Raw genomic sequence first — 24,086 nt, forward strand, 5'->3', positions numbered from 1 at the left:
ATTCATTATTAGTTAATCTCAACTTGTAACGTTGCCCGTCCTGTTCGGGTCGTTCAAGTATAAATCCAAAGCTTTTTGGAGGAATACACTTGGGAGATCTAATCTCAAGGCAACCACCGACCTAAGACGTTGGCCGTCTTGTTCGGGTCGTCAAAGGCTAAAGTATGCATACCCCCATGGTGACCGTAATGATCTAAAACTGCCATGAGAACAATAATTGTAATAATGCAAATCAATACGTTAACCCCTTTGGGTAACATAATACAACCAAACGTCAACCCCTTTGGGTGACAACCACATAATTTCTCAATTTCCAATTAATTTCTTTCAAATTATTTGAAGGTCTAATCCTTATGTGATTTACAATACCTTGATTAGAAATGAAACAACACTACTTGCACAACCACATAAACAGTATGGTCTAAGCGTGTACCTCTAAACGCTGCAACCAAACGATATTTAACCACGATAGAAATTTCGCCCTCTTATGAACCGAAGTCCTAAATATCACACACACAAAACAATCACGTATTAGAATGTGTTTACACATTTAATCCACTCCATACTACTAATACATCACTAGGATTTGATAAATTTAAATGTTTTCGTCAAATTCCTAATAGTTCCAATTTGTAAACTTTAACCAGAAACTTAAATGATCAATTTAGACAGTTTAAAAAATTAAAATGAAAAATCCAACTTCGCCGTTGCGTTCGGAACGCGTCAATTACCTTGGGAACCAAATTTCATAATTTCTAACATCCAATTACTATTTTTAATTATTTTAAGCATTTAACGAGTTTTTAACGCATCGGTACATAAAATAACGGAACACGACTAACGTTTCCGGATCGGCACCTTTACCGAGACAGAATAGCTGCTGCCCGAATACATATGTATTTTTTTTAATTTCATTATTATTATTATTATTTTATATATACATTATCAACCCTTTTTAAATCTCATGACCAAAATAACTCTAGCAAGGTCACATTCACAAAATCCTTCAAGAGACTTAAAATTTCATAAATTATGATAATTAAATTAAATACTTAATTGTCTTGACAAATTAAAATTTTGTAGAGAATTACAAAACCAATTCACCCTTTTAAATCAAAACGTATATGTATAAACACAATCCTTCAGACAAATCAAATTTTGCTAAAGAATTTATAAACTACATTACTTGATCCATATACCATTTAAATTTCATCTAACAAATTGAAATTTTGTTAGAGAAAAATAGACCATAAGAAATTTTTTTAAATATCAATATAATTTTAAATTCTTAATTCTTATAACAAATTTAAATTTTGTTAAAGAATATTGATCATGAAGTTCTTTTCTTAATCTTTTTAACAAATTATAGCTTATTAAAGGATTATTAGAGAAAATTTTCATATATAAAAGAAAAAAATACTCAATCCTCCTATAAGTCATACGATATCATCATACATAAAATATAATTCATTTTAGAAATCTTTATATATAAAATCTATAATTAACAATTCAATTTAACTTACCCTTTGATCAAAAGATTGGATTGAATCAACAAGAATTTTTTTTTTTTCTTTTGAATGCCGAAATCCAAAGAGCAAAAAGGGAGAAAAAGTTTTCTGAATTTTTCTTTGTGTTTTACTTGAAGTTTAAAATGGTGATGGAATCAAAGGGCTTAGGGATTAATCGACACTTAAGACCATGATAATAATTGTGCCATAATACACAATTATGAGAGGAGTTACAAGACTCCTCCCATGCTCCACAACCGGCCACCCCCTCACATCCTCTATTTTTTTTCAATTAATTAATTGATTAAATAATTATAATGATATTGTTAAAACGGAAAAGAACGGTCACGCGATGACATCGTACGCAATAAAACTCGTTACCGTTAAATTTTAATTTACTTTATTCTTATAGTTATCTATGTAAAATAGTATAATTTAATAATCTTATTTATTTTTATCTTATTATATTTTCTTTTTTTATCCGATAAATTACGGGGTGTTACAGACTACCCCTCTTAAAAGAAGTTACGCCCTCGTAACTTGCATGGCAATGAAAAAAAGGCAAGACACACACACTTGTAAAGAGGCAAGACTATAAGTCAAAGAGGTTACACCCTCCAAAAACACTCGCGCGAAATTCCTATCGTCTTCTACCCCCTTAGAAAGTTACGTCCCCGTAACGCTACTAACCGGAAAGAGACGATGGTACTTTACTCGCATAGAGTCCTCCGTTTCCCATGTAGCCGCTTCATGTTCGTGATTTGACCACAAGACTTTTACCATAGATATATCAGTCCGTCGTGTACTACGGACCTTCGTGTCCAAGATTCTAACTGGTTGCTCAGGGTAAGACAAGGATGTATCTAAATCTAAAGGTTCGGGATCTAAGACATGAGAGGCTGCAGCATGATATCGCTTAAGCTGCGACACATGAAAATACGTCATGTACCTTTTCCAAGGAGTTTGGAAGGGCTAACCGATATGCCACCTTACCCACACGTTCCAAAATTTCATATGGTCCTATGAATCGAGGGCTCAACTTTCCACGAGCACCAAAACGCTCTACTCCGCGCATGGGTGACACGCGAAGTAATACCCGTTCACCCATGATGAACTCTTCTGGTCATCGCTTTAAATCAGCGTAAGACTTCTGACGATCCTGTGCCGCTTTCAAACGATCCCTTATCAACCTCACTTTCTCATTCATCTGGAACAACAATTCAGGCCCCAAGGTCACAGCTTCGGTGAAATCATCCCAATAAACCGGACTACGACAACGATGCCCATACAAAGCCTTGAATGGAGCCATCTGTATCGATGTCTGATAACTGTTGTCGTAAGAAAATTCGACGAGGTCCAAATGTTCATCCCACGACCCTTGCCATTCCATGGCAATAGCACGCAACATATCTTCTAGTATCTGATTTGTCCGTTCCATCTGCCCATCCGTCTGCGGGTGGAAAGACGTACTATAAAGCAACATAGTGCCCATTTCCTGTTGCAAGGTTTGCCAAAATTTTGACAAATACCGTGTATCTCTATCAGACACAATGGTACGGGGCACACCGTGAAATCGCACGACATACTTAATGTAAGCTCGAGCTAATTGTTCCATCTCCCAACGAAAGTTCATGGGGATGAAACGTGCTGATTTAGTCAAACGATCCACTATGACCCATAACGCATCATTTCCTGCCTTCGTCTGGGGTAAACCCACAATAAAATCCATAGAGATATCATCCCACTTCGATACAAGCATCTCCAAAGGTTGTAGTAAACCTCCTGGTCTTTTATGCTCACGTTTAACATTTTGACAAGTCAAACAACACGAGACATAATCCGTAATATCCTTCTTCATCCCAGACCACCAAAACATTTACTTAAGGTCTTGATACATTTGTCACCGCCCGGATGGATTGAAAATTTCGTACAATGGGCCTCATCGAAGATACGTTCCTTCAAAGATTCTTCCCCTGTCGGCAAACACCAGCGACCATTGAACCTCAAGCTCCCATCTTCATGAGCAAAGAATCCCTCCGCTTTTCCTTCCCGAGCTTGTTCCTTCAACTTCAATAGTTTCGGGTCTTTATCCTGGAAATTCAAAATTTCTTCAAAGAATGAAGGTCAAATAGACAAAGCATTCAGACATCCTTGTAATTCACCCTTACGCACCACTTCCAAGTTCAACCTCGCAAAATCCCGATGCAACTCTTGAACTCCGTCCAAGGTGGACAACGAGTGATTGGAGTTCCTACTCAACGCATCGGCTACTAAATTTGCTCGTCCCTCATGATAAATGAACTCTAAATCATAATCTATCATCAACTCTTTCCACCGACGTTGTCGCATGTTTAAATCGGGCTGAGTGTAGAGATACTTCAGACTCTGATGATCAGTGTAGATCCTACATTTGACGCCATACAAGTAATGCCGCCAAATTTTGAGAGCAAACACTATAGCAGCTAACTCCAGATCATGGGTAGGATAATTAACTTCATGTACTTTCAGTTGTCGTGATGCGTAAGCAATCACCTTACGGTCCTACATCAGTACACAACCCAGTCCTTTCTTCGATTCGTCACTGTAACAGTATAATCCAGCTTTGGGTCAGGTAGAGTAAGAACAGGGGGCGTAGATAACCTTTCTTTCAAAGTCACGAAGGCCTATTCACACTCGTCAGTCCACTTGAACTTCTTCTCTTTCTTCATCAACAAAGTCATAGGCTGGGCAATACGCGAGAAATCCTTGACAAAACGACGATAATACCCAGCCAAGCCCAAGAAACTTCGTACTTCGGTGACATTCTTTGGTGACGACCAACTTCGAACTGCCTCTATTTTTGCCGAATCAACCGAGACGCCCTCCTTAGAAACAAAATGTCCCAAAAATGAGACCTTTTCCAACCAAAAGTCACACTTCGACAATTTCGCGTACAACTTATTTTCTCGCAGGGTTTGCAGGACTAAATGTAGATGTTTCTCATGATCATCCCGGTCTTTCGAATAGACCAATATGTCATCAATAAAGACTACCACAAACTTATCAAAATACGCACTAAATACTTGATTCATCAAACACATGAATGCAGCTGGAGCATTTGTTAATCCAAAAGGCATCACAGTGAACTCATAATGCCCATAAGTGTTCTAAAAGCTGTTTTATATATATCCCCTTCAGCTATTCTTAGCTGGTGATAACCCGATCTTAAATCAGTTTTTGAAATGATTCCACCTCCTCTCAATTGATCGAATAAATCGTCGATGCGGAGTAACGGGTACTTGTTCTTAATGGTCACCTTATTTAGTTCCCTATAATCAATACATAATCTCAAACTGCCATCCTTCTTTCTTACAAAAAGAACTGGAGCCCCCCAAGGGGAAACACTAGCTCGAATATAACCCTTGTCCAACAATTCCTCAAGTTGAGACTTTAATTCTTTCATCTCCTTCGGAGCCATGCGATAAGGGGCCTTAGAAATTGGTCCCGTCCCAAGCATAAAGTCTATTGTGAAATCAATTTCCCGTTGAGGTAGCATGCCGGGAATTTCATCAGGGGAAACATCTAAAAATTCATTCACCACCGCAATATTCTTAGGATCCTCCTCCTTCTTCCCCACTTGGTTGATGTGACATAAGTACACAGGGTGTCCTTGCCTCACGAGTCTTTGTAATTCTAAGGTCGACACCAAATTTGTTCTGGGTCCTTTTTGAAATTTCCGATATCTAACGTTTTCCCCTTTTGGTCCTTCTAGCGACACTCTCTGCTCCCTACATTCTATAGTGGCTTTATATTTTCCTAACCAGTCCATCCCCAAAATTACCTCTAAGCCTTCCAAATCTAACACATACAAGTCACTAGGAAAAAAGTCTTCTCTAGAGAAAAGTCTTCTATCTATAACAGCCCAAGGAGTAAAATACAATCTTTGGATAAATGAAGATTCACATTAGCAAACAAGGAACAATATCAGAGTAGTTAGGAAAGTCATCTATCTTGCCCATACTATATCAGATATCACCTATGCAGTTTGAGTAATAAGTCAGTTTATGCATAACCCTTAAGAATATCACATAAATGATGCTCTCTGCATAGTCAAATACCTAAATGTGACTAATAGAATTGGAATCATGTCCCAGAAAGGCACAAATTTAGAGGTAGAAGCATATGCTGATGTAGATTGGGTCGAAAACCCTTATAGTCGGAGTTCTACTATTGGATACTTTACCTTATCTGGAGGGACTCTAGTCATGTGGAGAAGTAAGAAACAAAAGGTTGTAGCTCTCTTCAGTGCAGAAGCTAAATTTCAAGGTATAGTTTGAGGAATATGTGAAGTTCTCTAGGGTAGGAGATTGTTGACTAAACATGGGTTCCTACCAAAAGCAACTTGCAAACTTATGTGCGATAATACATCTACTATTAACATTTTACAGAATCCAGTTAAGCACGATTCGATTAAACATAAAAAGGTTGAGTAAAGGAAAAACTAGAAGCAGGATCATTTGCCTTCCTTTTGTTCAATCCAAAGATCAGCTGGCAAATATATTGATAAAGGCAGTAGCGCATAAACCATTTTCAGTAGCACTAGACAAGTTGAACATAGGTGACTCTACGATTCAACTTCAAGGGAGTGTAGGAAATAAAAAAAATCCATAACTATGTAAATATAAAAACTAGGATATTTTAGCATTATCTTAGCCTAGAACACATCTTGTAATTATGGTAGGTTATTCAATATATAATCAACCCAATGTAACCTATCAACTATTCAGAAAATAAGAGAATATAAAACCCTAATTTCTCTACCAAAAATCTATTTTATAATCGTTTTCAATAATAATTGAAGAAGAAGTGGTAGTGTAATACCCTCAATCTATCGAAATTAGCAACATAGTATAATCATACAAAGATTAAGAAATTATAAGATAATTAAATATAATGATTATTATTAAAAGCTTGAGAAAATAAAAAAAATTTGCATAAAAATTTCTGAAGTTGTAAAGAAATCATCCCAATAAAAATATTCAAAAATAAAAGAAAAATAAAAAAACAATGTTTTATTGAGTAAGATCGCACAACGATATTTATCATCATACAAATTAATTGAACAATTCAATCAAATTATTACATATAAAATATTAATAACGGGAAAGTAAAGGGGTGGTCGGTTCTAGAAGCTCCCTTGGATAAGTTCATGTAACTCCTTCCCTTAATGCAATTTATGTGGGCAAAGCTTATGAATTAATGAATTTCTTAATCATGCCTTAAATCTTCCATATGGATGATTATTGCTTAGTATAGAACCAAAATCAGAAATTTTTGCTCCACTTCCTCCATTCCATTCGAACAAAGAGAGAAAAAAGAAACAAAAATAAAATTCAAGGTTTCGTTTTGGGTGTTCAAGTATCCTAATTCAAGCCATTTGATCTTTGATTGGTAAGTCTTCATGATTCATAAACCTTTAACAAAATTTTAATTTGTTTGAAAGATTATCTTAATACTTTTTATTTGAAATACATAGAAAGAAATGGATTAGTGATGAAATCATATTATTAAAAATATGTTTATATTATGTTTTATGATTTTATATGATGATGAAATTATGTATATTTAAATATTATCATTAATTTATAAATAGGTTTTTCATAATTAGAGATTTAAAAGAAAATATGTGATGTAATGATTTAGATCAAAATAAAGTTAAATGTGTTCAAGATATAACACTGATAATCATCATTGAAACAATTTAAATTCGTTTGATTTCTAAGGATTTTGGTTGACATTTATATATACTAGTATGAAATATGAATTTTCAATTGAGAATATGACAATGGAGTTAAATTTATATATTTTCTGATTTTATAAAATTATTTATAATTTAGGTTAATTTGATTATTTTGATAAAAGGGTGATAATGTATGTTGTTGTGTTACGGTTTTTGTATCGTAGTTAAAATCCGTAGAATTGATGAAAGGGATTAAAAGGATTAACTAACGAAAAAATAATAATTCGGATAGAATATATTCTATCTCGGGAGACGTGCCTAAGGCCTATGGTTCGGGTGCGTTTCGTTCGTTGTTTTACTCCCAATTGATAAAATTGCTTAAACACTAAAATCAATTAAAAATAGTAAATAGGTGTTAAAATTGTAAACTTCGATTCCCAAATGCCTTCCAAGCGCAATTGTGAAGTCCGATTTTCCATTTGAAATTTGTAAAATGTGCGAAATAGGCTATGAAATTTCTGGTTGTTTTTGGAATTAAAGGGCATTGAGTTTTTGTGTCATTCAATAACATGAAGTATAATGGTGTCTTGTTGGTATATAGTGGATTAAATGTGTGAACATGTATGAATACGTGATGTTTGTGTGTAGGACCTCGATTCAAAAGAGGTTAAGTTACACACGTATGGTGATTAATATTGGATGGTTCTCGTGCTGTCAAGGTATACACTTAGACCATACTCTTGTAATTGGTTATGTAAAGTAATGTTGTATACATTCTATGATGTGATATTGTATATCACTTAAGGTTTAGACACCCAGAAATAATTTGAAAAGAATTTAACTTGGAATTCAAGGATGTTTGTGGTTATCACCCGCATGGATTGTTGTAGTGGAATTGGGTTGAGATTATTATTATTATTATTATTATTATTATTATTATTATTATTATTATTATTATTATTATTATTATTATTATTTATTTTTTATTATTATTTCGTGCCCATGGAAATGTGATTACGGTTTCCATGGGGGTATATGCATACACTTTACCTAGAAGACCTCATTGAGTTATCGAGCAACGTCTTGGTCAGATGGTTTCCTTGGGACTAGCTCTCCTATGTGTATTCCACCAAACTTTAATAGCATTCAGGCGACTAGAGTTGTAACGAGCAATGACATTAGTTGGGGAATAGAAATCCGGTATGCGGTAGAAGTTGTTAGAGCCTCGGTATGTTAGGATAAACTCATTGCTTGTAAATAACCTATATAATGCATTGTATGAAGTCTGTGACGTGTGCTGGCTTATATTCTTTGGAACGTGCAATGATGTTGTCATTTGACAACTAGCAAGTTGATTGTAGGTGGGATTAGAAGAGTGAGAGGTGAACATTAAAACCTGTAATTTAGCAATCTGATGCGTTTAATTTATTGTTTTGAGTTTGATATTCTTTAATTTATTTTTCTTCCGCAAGTACTTTTACATTGTTGACGTTAATTAGTTTTAATGAGGCTAGAAGATTGTCGAGTTGTAACTTTTAAGACTCCCACCGACTTATTTATGCTGTTGTCATTCACTTATTTCTTACACATGAAGTCTTTCTCTCAAAGGTTAAGCATTCAACGCAATGTTTTACTCACCAAAAATCCCTAACACTATAGAGAAAGCTTAAAAGGATGAAAAATGGAGATAAGCTATGCATGTAGAGATGAAAGCCCTTGAACAAAATCATATATATATAGTAGAAATGTAAGTTACCAATCAAGTGGAAAAAGAACAGGAAGGTGTAGATACGTCTTCACCATCAAATACAAAACAGATGAAACAGTTGAGAGATACAAAGTAAGGTTAATTGCTAAAAGATACATTTAAACCTACGGAATAAGCTACTCATAAACCGTAATAGTTAGAGTTAAAGTGAATAGGATATTAATATGTAAATATGAATTCCGGGTATACTTCGAACAGTTAAGTGAAACTAAATTCTAGGACCAACGGTGTTCTAGTATACTACTCAGCACTTTAGTTGAGACCAGTCATCGTCATGTCGATTTTTTTTTTTTTGCCGATTTTAGCTTAAAAAACCACTCTTAATTCATGAGGTCTCCTTAGATAATGGTGTCCCACTGTTCATCATGTCGCACTTTAGTAGTGAAATTTCTTCATATATTTTTTTCTCGTTATTTATTTATTTTTTCTTTTTTTTCTTCTTCTGTTTTTACTCTTTTTATCAAATTTCACCAATTTTTCTTTAAAGTTTCTATTTATTTTTTTCTCTGGGTGCTCATGTCAGCGCCATTTTTGACAATTTTTGGGCTCTAGGTGAAAAATAAAAAAGAGTCCTTAGTCATGTACTTAACTAAGAATCCTAATGCTGCAAGTTCAATTCATGCTAAATGCTACTTATGTAAATACTAATTTAATTATAAGGATTAACTCAATATGGGCCCCTTCATGAGTTGGGCCCTAGGCGGTTACATCTTAAAACAACCATCGGGAACGGCCATGGCTCATGTCACCAACTTTTCATCTTTGTTTTCATACTTCTTAATTTCTCCATTCTTTTTTTTTTTCAAATTTCTTCAAATTCTTTTGTAAATGCCATGTCATTAGCATTCTCCATAATTTATACTACTATTTTTTTGATTATTTTTCTTAATTTTTTCATGTTAATGCTTATGTCATTAACATCTCCCATTTTCTTATTTTTGTTTAGTGTTCATGTTAATAACCTACTTACATTCTTGAATTTTATTTTTTTTTTCTTATTCCTCTTGTCATCAACATCCTTCATTAATTTTTATTTTGTTATTAATATTTCTAATTATAACTTTTCTCTATTAGTCATTATTTCTTTTAAGTTATCCAAAAAACTTATCTTACCTCTTCTTGTTGTCCTCTAATCATATTTTTGACTTTTTCATTATACTTTATTTTCGGTTTTCAGATCTTCCAACTTTGATACCATGATAAAATTTTTGGGCGCACAAGTAAATCATATTGTTGGACCCAAAATAACATTCATATAATTAAAATTGTTTAAGTACAATGTTTGTACATTTATATATTTGTGGGGCAAATATTCCTCGCCTATACATATATCTAGAGGTGTTCAAAACAAACCCGACCCAAAAATCCGACCCGGAATCGAAAATTATCCGACCCCAAAAAATATAAGTTTTTTAGGTTTACCGAACCGCAATTACCCGAACTGATACTTCACTCGAACCGTTTGATAACCGAAAAGGGCAAAATCGAACTCGAACTGCAACCGAATTTTATAACCGACATATAAACCTTAACCGATGTTACCCGAACTGAATAGTGATCGACCCGAGTCAAATCCGACCCGAATTATGCACGTAACCGAATGTAACCTGACTAAAACCGATTAAGATCGAACTGTTTTTAACCCGAACTGATACAAACCCGATCGATTATTAATCGAACTGTTTTTAACCCGAACTGATACAAATTCGAATCGATTGTAAATCGAACTGTTATAAATCCGAATCAAATTTTCACCTAATTTTAGCAAATTAAGTCCAATTTCAGTTTTCTAATAATACGGAAAAAGGAAGAACACAAGTTCTTTACAGAAGAGATTGCATATATATATATATATATATATATATATATATATATATATATATATATATATATATATATATATATATATATATATATATATATATATATATATATATATATATATATATATATATATATATATATATATATATATATATATATATATATATATATATATATATATATATATATATATATATATATATATATATATATATATATATATATATATATAAACTATTTGAAATAAATTGATCTGCCTATTAGGGCTGGCAAAAGCTGACCCGACCTGCTAACCTGATCTGAAACCGACTCGAAATTAGCGGGTTTGGGTTTAGATTTTTGACCCAATTAATTAAATGGGTCAACCCGACATGATCTGTTTATTAAATGGGTTAGGTTTAGGTTGAATATTTAAACCCGAAAAAAACCTATTTAACCCATTTATTAAATTTAAGACGGATCAACATTTGCCAAATACTTCGTAAAACTAAGATAATACCAATTACCATGTATTGAGGGATTTGTCAGCTGAAGATGACTTTCAATAAGAAAGGAAGTTGTCCCACATCGGCTAAGGGATTTATCAGCTGAAGATGACATTCAATAACAAAGAAAGTTGTCCCACATCGGCTATGATAGATACTAATAAAAGAAAAATCCTTTAAATCACTTCCACAGATCTCATACCAAGTTACGCAGCCACGCCGTGAGCACAAAGCGAACTATTCTTTCGCCTTTTACTAAAGAATACCGTGTGCTCGCTGCATTAAGTGACATACGTTTATTTTTGGAGGAAGCCTTTAATTAAGGTTAAATGGGTCAAATGACCTGAAATATATGAATTTAATGACCTAAAAAAAAGTAGGTTAAATGGGTCATTAGCAGATTGATCCGATTTGCTACAGATCAGGTCGGGGTTTCAATTTTTGACCCATTAATTAAATGGGTCAGGTTCAGGTTACGGGTTTATTGACTCATTTATATATGATCGAACCTGAAAATGACTCAACCCGACCTGTTTGATACCCCTATCTGCTATATCTGATAAAACAATCGGTAATTATTTTTTGTAAGTAAATGAGCATACATCAATTAAAAACCTGACTATTAACTTATTTCGATATTGACCCGATCAATAGTTATCCGTAACCGATAACTACTCGAAAAATAAAGCTCGAACCCGATCTGTACCCGAAAAACCGAACCAATTAGTAATCGATGACAACCCGAGACCGATTGACACTCGACACGAACTTCAATCGACACCGAACTGATGCTAACCCGATAGCTTGAATAACCGATCTCTAACCGACTCGAGCCGAGTGTGACCCGTTGTAACACACAGCCAAAAAATAACCGATCTGAAATGCAACCGAACCGAATAACACCCGTCCGAAACCGACCCGATCAACCGAATAAACACCTCTACATATATCTCACTAATCCTTTTTTTTTTTTTTTTACACACATCTTTTTTTATGAGCACCCTTACTTTGTTGTGAAATAAGCCTATTTGATTTTGACTTTACTTCACTACTCCTTCATTTATAGCATTTACTATTTTGATTACACAAATGGCTTCTAGAATTTTCTACACACTTTTTATATATACACTAAATTTTTTTATTATATTTCTAATGCATCATTTTGCTATTCAGTATCCACTAGCGCAAAGATCTTGTGGAAATGCTGCAAACTTAACTCCTAACAATCTTGTCTCACCAATGATTATCCGTATTTGCTGTGCATTATAAGAAATATCTCTAACCATATGAAGCTCATCAATTCATCAACACTCTGAAATCTCAAGTCAGTTGATTCTAAAACAATGTTCGAAATATGCTTTAAAGTAACACCACTTTGTTACTTGGAACACACCACTGATACAAATAGTTTTGGTGCCTGGTCTGTTTAATTATGTTTCCAAATACATATAAGAATATTTGAGATTGAGCAAAAGGTCTAGCTAATTAGAAAAATATATATTATATCACATCCTCCGCTGATTTGGGTGACTTGCAAACGCTCATATTATTCTTAAAATCATCAAAGACAGCATGATGGACTCCTTTACTAATAATATACTAATAATACACTAATATGATTAATAATGTACTTGTATAATAGTAATATGATTGATAGTATACTAATTTATATTAATACTAATAATGTACTAATACGACAAATAATATACTAATACTACATTAATACAATGATGATACAACAAGTATTTTACAATACAATACTAATACGACTAACAGCTCCTCTTGTATGAGACTGTCTCACCGTGAGGCGAGTCCATATAAAAGGTCTATTATGCTAAAAGTTTCTATTATTGGACAATTTAATCCAAGTATAAGGCACGTCTCACGGTGAAACCTTCTCACATAAGAATTTGTGTACGACTAATAATATACTGATATTACTCAGATAATAATAATAATAATAATAATAATAATAATAATAATAATAATAATAATAAAATAAAAATATACAAAATAAATTTTTTGTACATGTAAATATAAGTTATAAAACAATAAAATGTGAATCATGAGTCAATAAGTGCAAAGACAATACAATAAGAATTACTGTGTAACATGTGTCACGGATTTTGGATATGAGTCTGATTGGTTGGTAGACCATTCTTAAATAATTTTTTCCAACCAAAAGGTTAGTTAGAAATTGGTCTAAACTGTTTTAAATAGTTAAAATTAGTTAGTATAAGCCTTCATCGATTAATTTTTAACTATTTTGGATAGTGTGTATAGATGTTTTATTTTGTAGTGATTTGCAAATAGAAATTTCTAATCAATCATCGTGATTTATAAATAATCACAAAGAAACAAAATAAATATCAATAAAATAAACAAAATAAAAAAAAGATAAATTAAAATTCTAAAAGAGCCATACTATTATATTTTTCAACATAGAAATAATTTGTCCATATTATAAACCACCACTTAACTTAACTTAGATTACTTCATTTGCAAATTAGGAGTACTACTAAAGTCTAGAAACATGTACTGGTGATTGATGTCAAACTCAAGTTACATGTTTAAGTAGTGCTTCAGAATTGTTAATAGAAGTATGATTGTTATCCTTTCATTTGCATTTGAATTGGCATGTTTAAAATTCAATCAAATATTGTTAAAATAACCCATGGTTTAGCTTCAACCCTAAGCCTAAAAAATATTAGGCCCGTTTTCTTTAATTTGCTTCAAAGAAAAAGTAAATAATTTTTAAGAAACTGGTAAAATTGAATAGAGAGAATAAATTGTATGGATGAAATTATTAGAGAGTTCAAATATAATGGATAAGATTAAAAGAAAATAATAAAAATATTATTCAAAAATAGAAATGATGCAATTAAATGGGAAGTAGCAAAATAAAAAATGTTGCAATTTCAATGGAACGAACAGAGAATTTGAGACAACATTATAATTTAAGTGGTTGTTTGTGTACAAGATCATTTCTGAATTCAACAATATAAAGCCACTACAACATAATATACTTTTAGTGAGATTATTTAATTACATTTAATTTAAATGTCACTATTTAAAATTTTTAATGGTGTATATAGTGGATAATGATATTTATTATACCCTTTAGTATCATAATAAAAAAACAAATAAACTAAAATTATATATCTCACTAAATGCAAACTAAAGTGTCACTAAATCACTTTATAGTTAAATTTAAAATAAAAAAGAATAATTATTACATTAAAAAATATAAATCAGTGACTTTTTTAATGTCATTAAATCTTATATCGCAAAAAGTTAATTTTGTTGTAGTGAATTTACTAATTCACAATTTTAGTTAGTTGTAAGTTTGTATTTACATACTAATAATTAGCGAATTACACCTTTAAATTTTAGCAATTTTGAGAATTACAACCTCAAGTTTATATTTTGCGAATTACAGCTACCAAAGTATCAAAGTTTACATGTTCATGCCAAAAATGTTGAACTATGGCCTCATAACCTAAAATTTCGACCACTAAAATGGTCGAAATTCTGTGTTTTATCCTGAACTTGTAAAATCTGATACTTTAATGGCTTTAATTCACAAAATATAGACATTAAGACTGTAATTCGCTATATTACGAAGCTTTTAACAGTATAATTTACAAATTATTCTTTATCTATTCACGTCATTTAAATTTTTCAGTGATTGTATCAATTTATAAGTGTTAGACTTGATTATCACCTGGTCCTTTTATTGATTTGCCAAAAGCAAAGGTGGTTGGCAATCACATCCGAAATCAAATAGTGGGGGGGAAGTTTTTGTCATCAAGTTGAACAAGTAACAGTGGACCCACGACACGAATTGTTATTCACATATCATTAGTTTCCGAAGGATCACTAACTTGTCGATGTCCATTTTGTATGTTTAGAAGCTCTTTTGCTCACAAATAACACAATACAAGATGAACAACATATTCATGCTTTCCATTTCTTTAATCAACTCCAGTTTTAATATAATGAAATTCTAACAAGAAACAGAGTAGCAAACGGTACAAGCTATTGTGTACACAATCTTGCCCTGCGAACATGTTCATACTAGTTCTTGTGCTTATTAAACTGATTTAGTAAGATAGATATCTTGCAATATTATGACTCAAATCAAACAGATTGTACATTATCATTGTTATAGGTGTTCAAAATAAACCCAATAATTCGATATTATCCGACCACCGATTTTAAGCCGACTCGAAACATATAACCTAAAAATCAAACAGATAATTTGAATAAACATTTCTAATCATAGCCTAACGTTATTTCAGTTCACTTAAAAAGAATAATCAATTAATCAAACAGTACCTGCAAATCCTTGACAAATTTATCAATATTACTCATAAGCTCATTGTTAAGAATTCTCTGCCTCCAAAATTCATGGTTCATCCTAACAAAATCGCCAACCTGATTACCTTCATCCATCACAGATAGAATGGCTTTAGACAAACTTTGTTTAGACACCCATGAACCATCCTGTCCTCTGTCTACTTGTACAGCCAATTTCAACTCCTCACACATTAGCTTACTGTACATAACTTGATCAGTAAGCTGTGGAACCAACACAGAATCCCACATATTCCCAAACCCACAATGATGTACAAAACTCCCAATTGATGGGTGATTTATTATTACTGTCAAAGGCTCCTTTATCCACTCTCCGATCACCACCCCTCGATCGCCCACCCTGTCGATAAACCCGTCTGGGAATGCCTCCTCCACAGTCCTGTAACCTGCACGAGGCTTGATAATCACCATAAATGTTAGTCTTGTCATTTCAAACCCTAGAAGTATTTCCTGAAACTAATCCACCTTTAATATTGTCTGACTCCCTAAAGAGCAAAATACAACAGAATTTGGACATAATGTATCAAGCCATTTAGACCAAGAAGACTACAAAACCAAATTCCCCTCTTTCTGATGGGCGTCAGGCAGAATTGGGCCTGTTAATAGAACAGGTTTGTTATATTGACAAGATAAGTAGTCACAATACATACCTTCAATTTCTTGGGAAGTTCTAAACACAATTCCATGACTACCCTTTATTCCAGTGGTGATCCTTTGGTAGAAAGTGAAACCCTCGCCGTAAGGCATGTATATGAAAAGCAAATCCTTTGGCTTTAAGATGATTGTGGAGGAAGGGTAACCAGGAGGAATGGGAGCAACAAATGTATCCTCCTCGGTTACGGGTCGGTCCTTTGGTGGGTCTCGGAAAGGGATCATAACATAGGAAACAGCCACAGAACAAACTGGGTGATAGACCACACATTTGGCTGCCTCGGGCTAGCCAATTACAGTAGAATTACCCGGCCCCTCTACTTCTGGGACCCAATGGGCGAAATCGAAGAAGATAAGGTTGGGTTGGAGTGTTGTTAAAATGGATTCAAACTCGGGTCGGGTTAGGTCGAAGGCTGTAGCAAGTTGGGTTTCGAGTTGGGAGGGGATGTCCGAGTTAAGTTGGGTACCAAAAGGGAGTGGATGAACGTGAGGTATGGAAATAGTTTGAAAGATGAAATGAGGATGGTGGTTTGAAGATTGCAGTTTGAGCTTGGCATTAATAGGGAATAAGAGAGTAACTTGATGGAAGCAAATTGTTACTCAAATGAAGAACAGAGTATGGAAGCAAATTCGTAGTCTTGAAGAAAGAGCAAGAATAAGAGAGCAATGAAGAAGAAGAATTTTGTGGGGTTATGAAGTTTTGAAGAAGAACAAGTTTTGAAGAAGAATTTTGTGAGTGAGGAAAGCAGCAATGGGATGAGGAAATGTCTTGGCTGGGTTATGAGGAAATGAAGAAGAAAGACTTAACTTGTACAATAAGAATGAATAAAACAGTAGGGCGTGTTTTTTTTTAGAAAAAATAAAATGGTTATGTTCTGCGGTTCTCAAAAAACCGCAGCATATGTTAACTTAAATATTGCGGTTTTTTGAGAACTGCAGCACATAACTATTTTTTTTTTAAATTTAAGTTAGACTATATATTGCGGTTTTGAGGAGAACCGCAACATATACTATATTTTTTTTTAACTCATTTTTTTCCATCTTATGTTGCGTCTTTGATGAACCGCAACATTTTTTGTTCAGCATATGAACTTTTTTCCACTAATACTGGTTTCTCTAATCCTTTTACACTTTTGCATCCATCACTGATCAACTTACTCAAATAGAAGCACGTCTAAATGTTAAGCTGGATACAGTGGAGGTGCAGACCGAATTTGTAGACGAAGAGGAACCTGTTGCCTCATCCATTTCATTATTATCTTTTTCTTGTGCTACTCCATCAAACAAACAAACAATTTTATTTTGGTTTTTGAGGTACCATGCTAGGTACAGTGTTGTAATTTCATACCTTTGAACTATGCTGCTCTTTCCACTATATGGTCTGTAATGTTTAATTGTTGCATACTTTTGACTGCATCTATTAGTATTAACTTTACTTAACTAGTACTCCTTGCTTACCTTCTTTCAATATACATATTGTTAGTACTGTGGATTGAAAGCTCCTCTTCTTTTGAATTATGTCAAAAGGGGGAATAATTGCACAAACTTAAGAGGTAGGCTTGGTGTATGAACACTGTTCCTATTCTTCTTTATTCTTTTGCCTAAGGAAAGTACTGTTTGTTTTGTCCAAGGACAGTAGTGTATGCTCTGATGCTCTAATTGGTTTGGTTTGAATGCTCCGATAAAATTATGCGTTAGTTTAGTCTAATAGTGTCAGTTACTATTTTGTTTGCTCTTATTTGGTAGCACTAAGTATCTTGGTAACTTATGTTTTTAATTATGATTATTAGAGTAATCTGTTCTATTCTAAGGTGCTTAGTAAACTGTTTTTAATTTGCTAAGTAATATGTATAGTAGCTTTAATCTCTGTTATGCTCTATGACATTAGTTTTACTCAATTTAGTTTAAGTTTGTTTATAAGTTTGATCATCAAAAGGGGGAATTTGTTGGCCCTTTTAGGTTTTGACGATGACTACACTTAATATAAACATATGTTGTAACGGACAGTTCTTTTCCAAATACAGGTTTAATATAATATAATAGTAAATAATGCTAAGCGGAAGTCTATCGAACCGTGATTATTTCGAAAAAGAAACAAAACAAAACAGAATTTTCAATAAAAACAAAGACAAGGAAAACTTAAATCATTAAAATATAATTTTACGTATTACATCTTTCGTTAATACATAATTATCGTTTTTACATACCCATAATATAAACTACATACTTATAATATCCTAATCTCACATAAACAATACAATAGCTTCTTAATAACTTCATGTAAAGTTACCTGCAGCATCTGCTCCCGAAATATGGGAACAGCCGATGGAAATCGGTCAGCTTTAAAAAAATCGAGTATAAAAACTTACCGTAATTATGCAAGTATAGAGAATATATGCATTGCAACAAATAATATGTAAAAATAAGTGCATCACAATAAAAAATATGCAAGGTATCTTATGTATTGTAGGGAATTCATTTTTATATTAGATTCATTTATATATATTAAACTTCTGGTCCTTCTGCTTGAGTACCAGGGCGTGATTTACTAACACTTCTGCTTGAGTGTTAGGGCATGGAATCCGATTACTTATTTAATGAATGCAACACATATGATCTTTGTTTGATATATGTAAGGGCCTGTTAGGGTGAGGTAAACCAAAACCCCTAACTTAGTGGGAGTCGTCACTCCTCCAGTATAATGTTGCTCGAGCCACAGATCAGGTTAAACAACCTTACTGTGTTCGCCGTATTTTACGTGCCGGAAAACACGTCCCACGTTTTTTACATGCCGGAAGCATGGTTCGGCATTTCCTTACTATCAAGCCTTTTTATTATCATGTTACTGTTTTCATATAAATGCAACATTACAATAACATACAATAGAAATAAATTCATTACGACTTACATACAAATAATCATTTATTACTATTAAAATCAAAACTAAATGGGTCTTTCGTATTTATTTATAAATAAATTTCAATTATGCTTCATTATTTTCTTAATAACTTATTTTTAGATTTAATACATGAATAATTAATTTTCTTAAGATTAAAATCTACATGAAATATTTTAAAATAAATAACTTATTATTAATTGAGTTGGTGTATATTCTTATTCACCAAAATAAATTAATTTTAATTATTATTTTCATTTTTCTTTCTTTTTGCCTACAATAACAAATTAGATTATTAATTTATTTCTTTAAAATTTAAATATCACAAAAATTTTACAAAAAAAATAATTTAAATGAAATAAAAATACAGTTTTACTAAAATAAATTATTTTTTTCAGAAATAATTATTTTTAACCCAAATTTATGAATTTCTTTATTTTATGCATTTTTTTTAGCAAAAATTAATAATAATATTTATACTTCACTATAATTCACGAAATTAATACAAAACTTATATTTCATATATATATATGTACAGAAAAATTTTCGTTTAAAAATATTAATTTTTACTATTTTAATTAAAATTATTTCAGATTATGCGGTTTGTTTTTTTAGAAAAACTTAATAATAATATTTATACTCAACAATATTTCACGAAATTAATACACAGTCTATATCTCATATTTATATATGTACAGAAAAAATTTCGTTTAAAAATATTAATATTTACTATTTTAATTTAAATTATTTCAGATTTTGCGGTTTTTGGCAATTTCAAAGAATAAATCATATAAATTAAATTACAACGAATTAATTCACCAAAATTTCCAGAAAATGAAATTTAAATATAATAAACACATATAAAAATTTATGGGCATAATTTCATGTAAATAAATATATGTAAGAATTTATACCTTTACTAATATCACTATTAATTAATTCCCTTTGTTGTAGAATTTTTAGCCACAAAATTAGCTTCCTCCCCTTGAATTTCTACAATTAACACTAAATACTATTATTAGAAAATTTTTGAGAATTTTTAGGAATTTTTCTAGGGTTTTTTGGAATTTTTCTTTAGGAATTTGCTTTTAGGAATTAATTTTTCTGATTTTTTTTTTCCTCCTCTTTTCATTTACCCACGGTTCTTTGGGTATAAATAGGCTAAGGATAGTAATTTTTTTATTATTTTAATTTTGCCTTCATGGCCAAGAAAATTAAATTATAATTAATCCAAGATTTTTCTTCTTGGTTTTATCTTAGGATAAGACTAGATTAAATATTTTTGTCACCTAGTCCTAGCTTGCCGCCCACTTTTGAGAGATTTTTTTTTTTTTTTTTTTTTTTACTTTTTTTTTTTTTTGATTATTATTATATATATATTTTTATTTTTAATAAATTAATATAGGAAATAAAAAGATTAAGTTATTGTAGGTAATTTAGCTAGACTTAATATTTAGGTAATTTATTTTAAGAGAAATAAATTATACATAAAAGAAAATCGAGAGCTTAAAAACGATTGGAATAAAAATTCGAAACGGCATTAAAAAGAAAATAATAAAACGAAATGATTATTGAATTTGTCAAAATATTTAAGATTAAGAAAAACGGTCTGTTACATATGTATTTTAGAGATTGTGTGTAGATCGATATCTGGTCTTGATAAAGATCGTTGATAGTGCCTATGACTTAGTCCATGAACTTTGTATTTGTCAAATATATCCAAGGAAGATAGACAAGGAAGATCGCATAGGATGTCAAATGTAAATAAGAGGTCTACGGTTCCCAAGTTTGATGATCTGACGATACTTGTTGATGGAGACAATGCTCTGTTTCCAAGATTGAAATCCGAAAGAATCTGAAAATTCTGTACAATATATTTTTCTGATTTTTTAGTTGATGTACGGGTGAAATTAATTAATTTGTTGCATCATTAATTTGTTAAATTACTTGGCAAAGCATTTTATAACAACTTTTAAAATTAACCGGCACATTATCTAAACGATGGAGAAAACTTCTCCTAACTTTTCAAAACATAATTAAGCTTGAATTATGGGTTTAATTAAGAAAAACTAATTTGCCTAATTTTAGAAAAATAACCGTGGTGCTAGTACTTGCAAACTAAGTTCCATTTACTTTTCCTTGATTTTAGGATTAAGGATGTAGTGGGTAGTTATTTCTTGCACATAGCTACCTAAAGCTCCTATATAAACGGAGTTGTTTTTAATCAGTTGTTTCATAGGTCCATGCGTGAGATTGAAAAATTAACAAGAAATATTTTTGCTCCAAAAATTGCCAAGTGACTTAAAATATTTTCTTGTGCAACTCATTACTTTTATCATTGGGAATTTAGCCTTTGTAAAGGTTTTTTGAGGGAATTGTTGTAACTAGGCTTGGGGAAGTCTAAGGGAGAAGAGAAAAGCTTCGTGTGAAGCAAAAGTAGGAGAAGATAAAGAGAAAGAGAAAAAGAAAGAGAAGGAGAAAGAGAGAGAAGTTGGCCTAATTTTGTTTAGCTGTTTTATGTAATTGTAACTAATTGTCTAAAACATAGTAGAAAATTTGAAATCCCGGGGGATCGTGGTTTTTCCTTCTATTTAAGCCTATAAGGTTTCCACGTAAAAATTGTGTTGTCTCTTTCTAATTTTCCGCAACAAGTTTAAGTTCTAATGCCGCAATCTAATTACAAAAAAAACAAATAAGGGTAAAGATACTAAAATTTATCAAACAACAATTCACCCCTTCCCTCTTGTTGTATCTAATCATCTCTCACCGTTTCTATAACTTATATGTGAAAGGGCTTTTATTTCAACAACGTTATATGCTCAATTATTATTTACTCTAGAAATTTCAATTTTGTTGTTTTAGCTTTAATGTTTTCTCATATTAATATTAATATAAAAAGATCATACCTTTCCCCAATATTCGTTACTCATTTTTATCAATCATACATATAATACTACACTATGAAACTATTAGTATTTAACATTCTACTTTAATCAAATATATAATTTTTTTTGATCCAATAATTAATGCCTCTTCATATCTAAATAATATATATATATATATATATATATATATATATATATATATATATATATATATATATATATATATATATATATATATATATATATATATATATATATATATATATATATATATATATATATATATATATATATATATATATATATAGAACCAAAAAATGTCTTACCTTTTTACAGAAAAGCTCTTACTTTTGCACAAAAAATGTGTTACCTTTGTTTTTAAAAAAATCTGCTACTTTTTACCGAAAAAGTGTAACTTTCAGAAAAAAAATTATAAATAGAATGTAACATATTTTTTTTGGAAAAGTAACACCTTTTTATATAAAAAGTAACACCTTTTTATATAAAAAGTAACACCTTTTTATGGTTCTCACGGTTTTCATATAAGGATGGTTTTCACTTGAACTTCTCCCTATATATATATATATATATATATATATATATATATATATATATATATATATATATATATATATATATATATATATATATATATATATATATATATATATATATATATATATATATATATATATATATATATATATATATATATATATACATATATATATATATATATGTATATATATATATAAATATATATATATATATATATATATATATATATATGTATATATATATATATATATATATATATATATATATATATATATAAATATATATATATATATATATATTTATATACATATATATATATTTATATATGTATATATATATATATATATATATATATATATATATATATATGTATATATATATATATATATATATATATATATATATATGTATATATATATATATATATATACATATATTTATATATATATATATATATATATATATATATATATATATATATATATATATAGATATATATATATATATATATATATATATATATATATATATATATATGTATATATATATATATATATATATATATATATATATACATATATATATATATATATATATATATATATATATATATATACATATATATATATATATATATACATACACATATATATATATACATATATATATATATATACATATATATATATATATACATAAATATATATATATATACATATATATATATATATATATATATATTTATATTATATATATATATATATATATATATGTATATATATTTATATATATATTATATATATATATATATATATATATATATATATATATATATATATATACATATATATATATACATATATATACATATATATATATATATATATATATATATATATATATATATATATATATATATATATAGAACCAAAAAATGTCTTAGCTTTTTACAGAAAAGCTCTTACTTTTGCACAAAAAATGTGTTACCTTTGTTTTTAAAAAAATCTGCTACTTTTTACCGAAAAAGTGTAACTTTCAGAAAAAAAATTATAAATAGAATGTAACATATTTTTTTTGGAAAAATAACACCTTTTTATATAAAAAGTAACACCTTTTTATATAAAAAGTAACACCTTTTTATGGTTCTCACGGTTTTCATATAAGGATGGTTTTCACTTGAACTTCTCCCTAACACTATAGAGAAAGCTTAAAAGGATGAAAAATGGAGATAAGCTATGCATGTAGAGATGAAAGCCCTTGAACAAAATCATATATATATAGTAGAAATGTAAGTTACCAATCAAGTGGAAAAAGAACAGGAAGGTGTAGATACGTCTTCACCATCAAATACAAAACAGATGAAACAGTTGAGAGATACAAAGTAAGGTTAATTGCTAAAAGATACATTTAAACCT

The 24,086-nt window shown here is 30.5% G+C and overlaps 1 protein-coding gene and 1 non-coding gene across 3 annotated transcripts; one reads left to right on the forward strand and one right to left on the reverse strand.

The window, feature by feature from the left end:
* Positions 1 to 11,080: 11,080 nt before the first annotated feature.
* LOC130807624 (UDP-glycosyltransferase 79B6-like) lies at positions 11,081 to 17,187 on the reverse strand. 2 transcript variants are annotated; one of them, XM_057672899.1, is made up of 3 exons: positions 16,332 to 16,473; positions 15,643 to 16,077; positions 11,081 to 15,545 (listed from the first exon to the last, which is right to left on the reverse strand). In XM_057672899.1, the coding sequence occupies exons 1-3, from the start codon at positions 16,365 to 16,367 to the stop codon at positions 15,522 to 15,524; spliced, it is 495 nt and encodes a 164-aa protein (XP_057528882.1). In that variant the 5' UTR covers positions 16,368 to 16,473; the 3' UTR covers positions 11,081 to 15,521. The 2 variants fall into 2 exon arrangements, with proteins under 2 accessions (XP_057528882.1, XP_057528881.1); XM_057672898.1 differs by having other exon boundaries at positions 14,566 to 15,545; positions 15,643 to 16,067; positions 16,332 to 17,187.
* On the forward strand, positions 11,517 to 11,632 carry LOC130809541 (U5 spliceosomal RNA). The gene has a single exon (XR_009040844.1). It is a non-coding gene; the product is annotated as a U5 spliceosomal RNA (small nuclear RNA).
* Positions 17,188 to 24,086: the final 6,899 nt, after the last annotated feature.

Source organism: Amaranthus tricolor, chromosome 3 (assembly GCF_026212465.1).
Source record: "Amaranthus tricolor cultivar Red isolate AtriRed21 chromosome 3, ASM2621246v1, whole genome shotgun sequence".
Taxonomy (NCBI): Eukaryota; Viridiplantae; Streptophyta; class Magnoliopsida; order Caryophyllales; family Amaranthaceae; genus Amaranthus; species Amaranthus tricolor.

Excerpts from the sequence above, each read along its gene's own strand:
- LOC130807624 (XM_057672898.1), bottom strand. The coding sequence starts at position 16,557 with ATGATCCCTTTCCGAGACCCACCAAAGGACCGACCCGTAACCGAGGAG. Across the intron at positions 16,068-16,331 it reads AACTTCCCAAGAAATTGAAG|GTTACAGGACTGTGGAGGAG; the intron begins GTATGTATTGTG and ends AGCCTCGTGCAG. Across the intron at positions 15,546-15,642 it reads AATTTGTCAAGGATTTGCAG|GTTATATGTTTCGAGTCGGC; the intron begins GTACTGTTTGAT and ends TTTGATTTTTAG.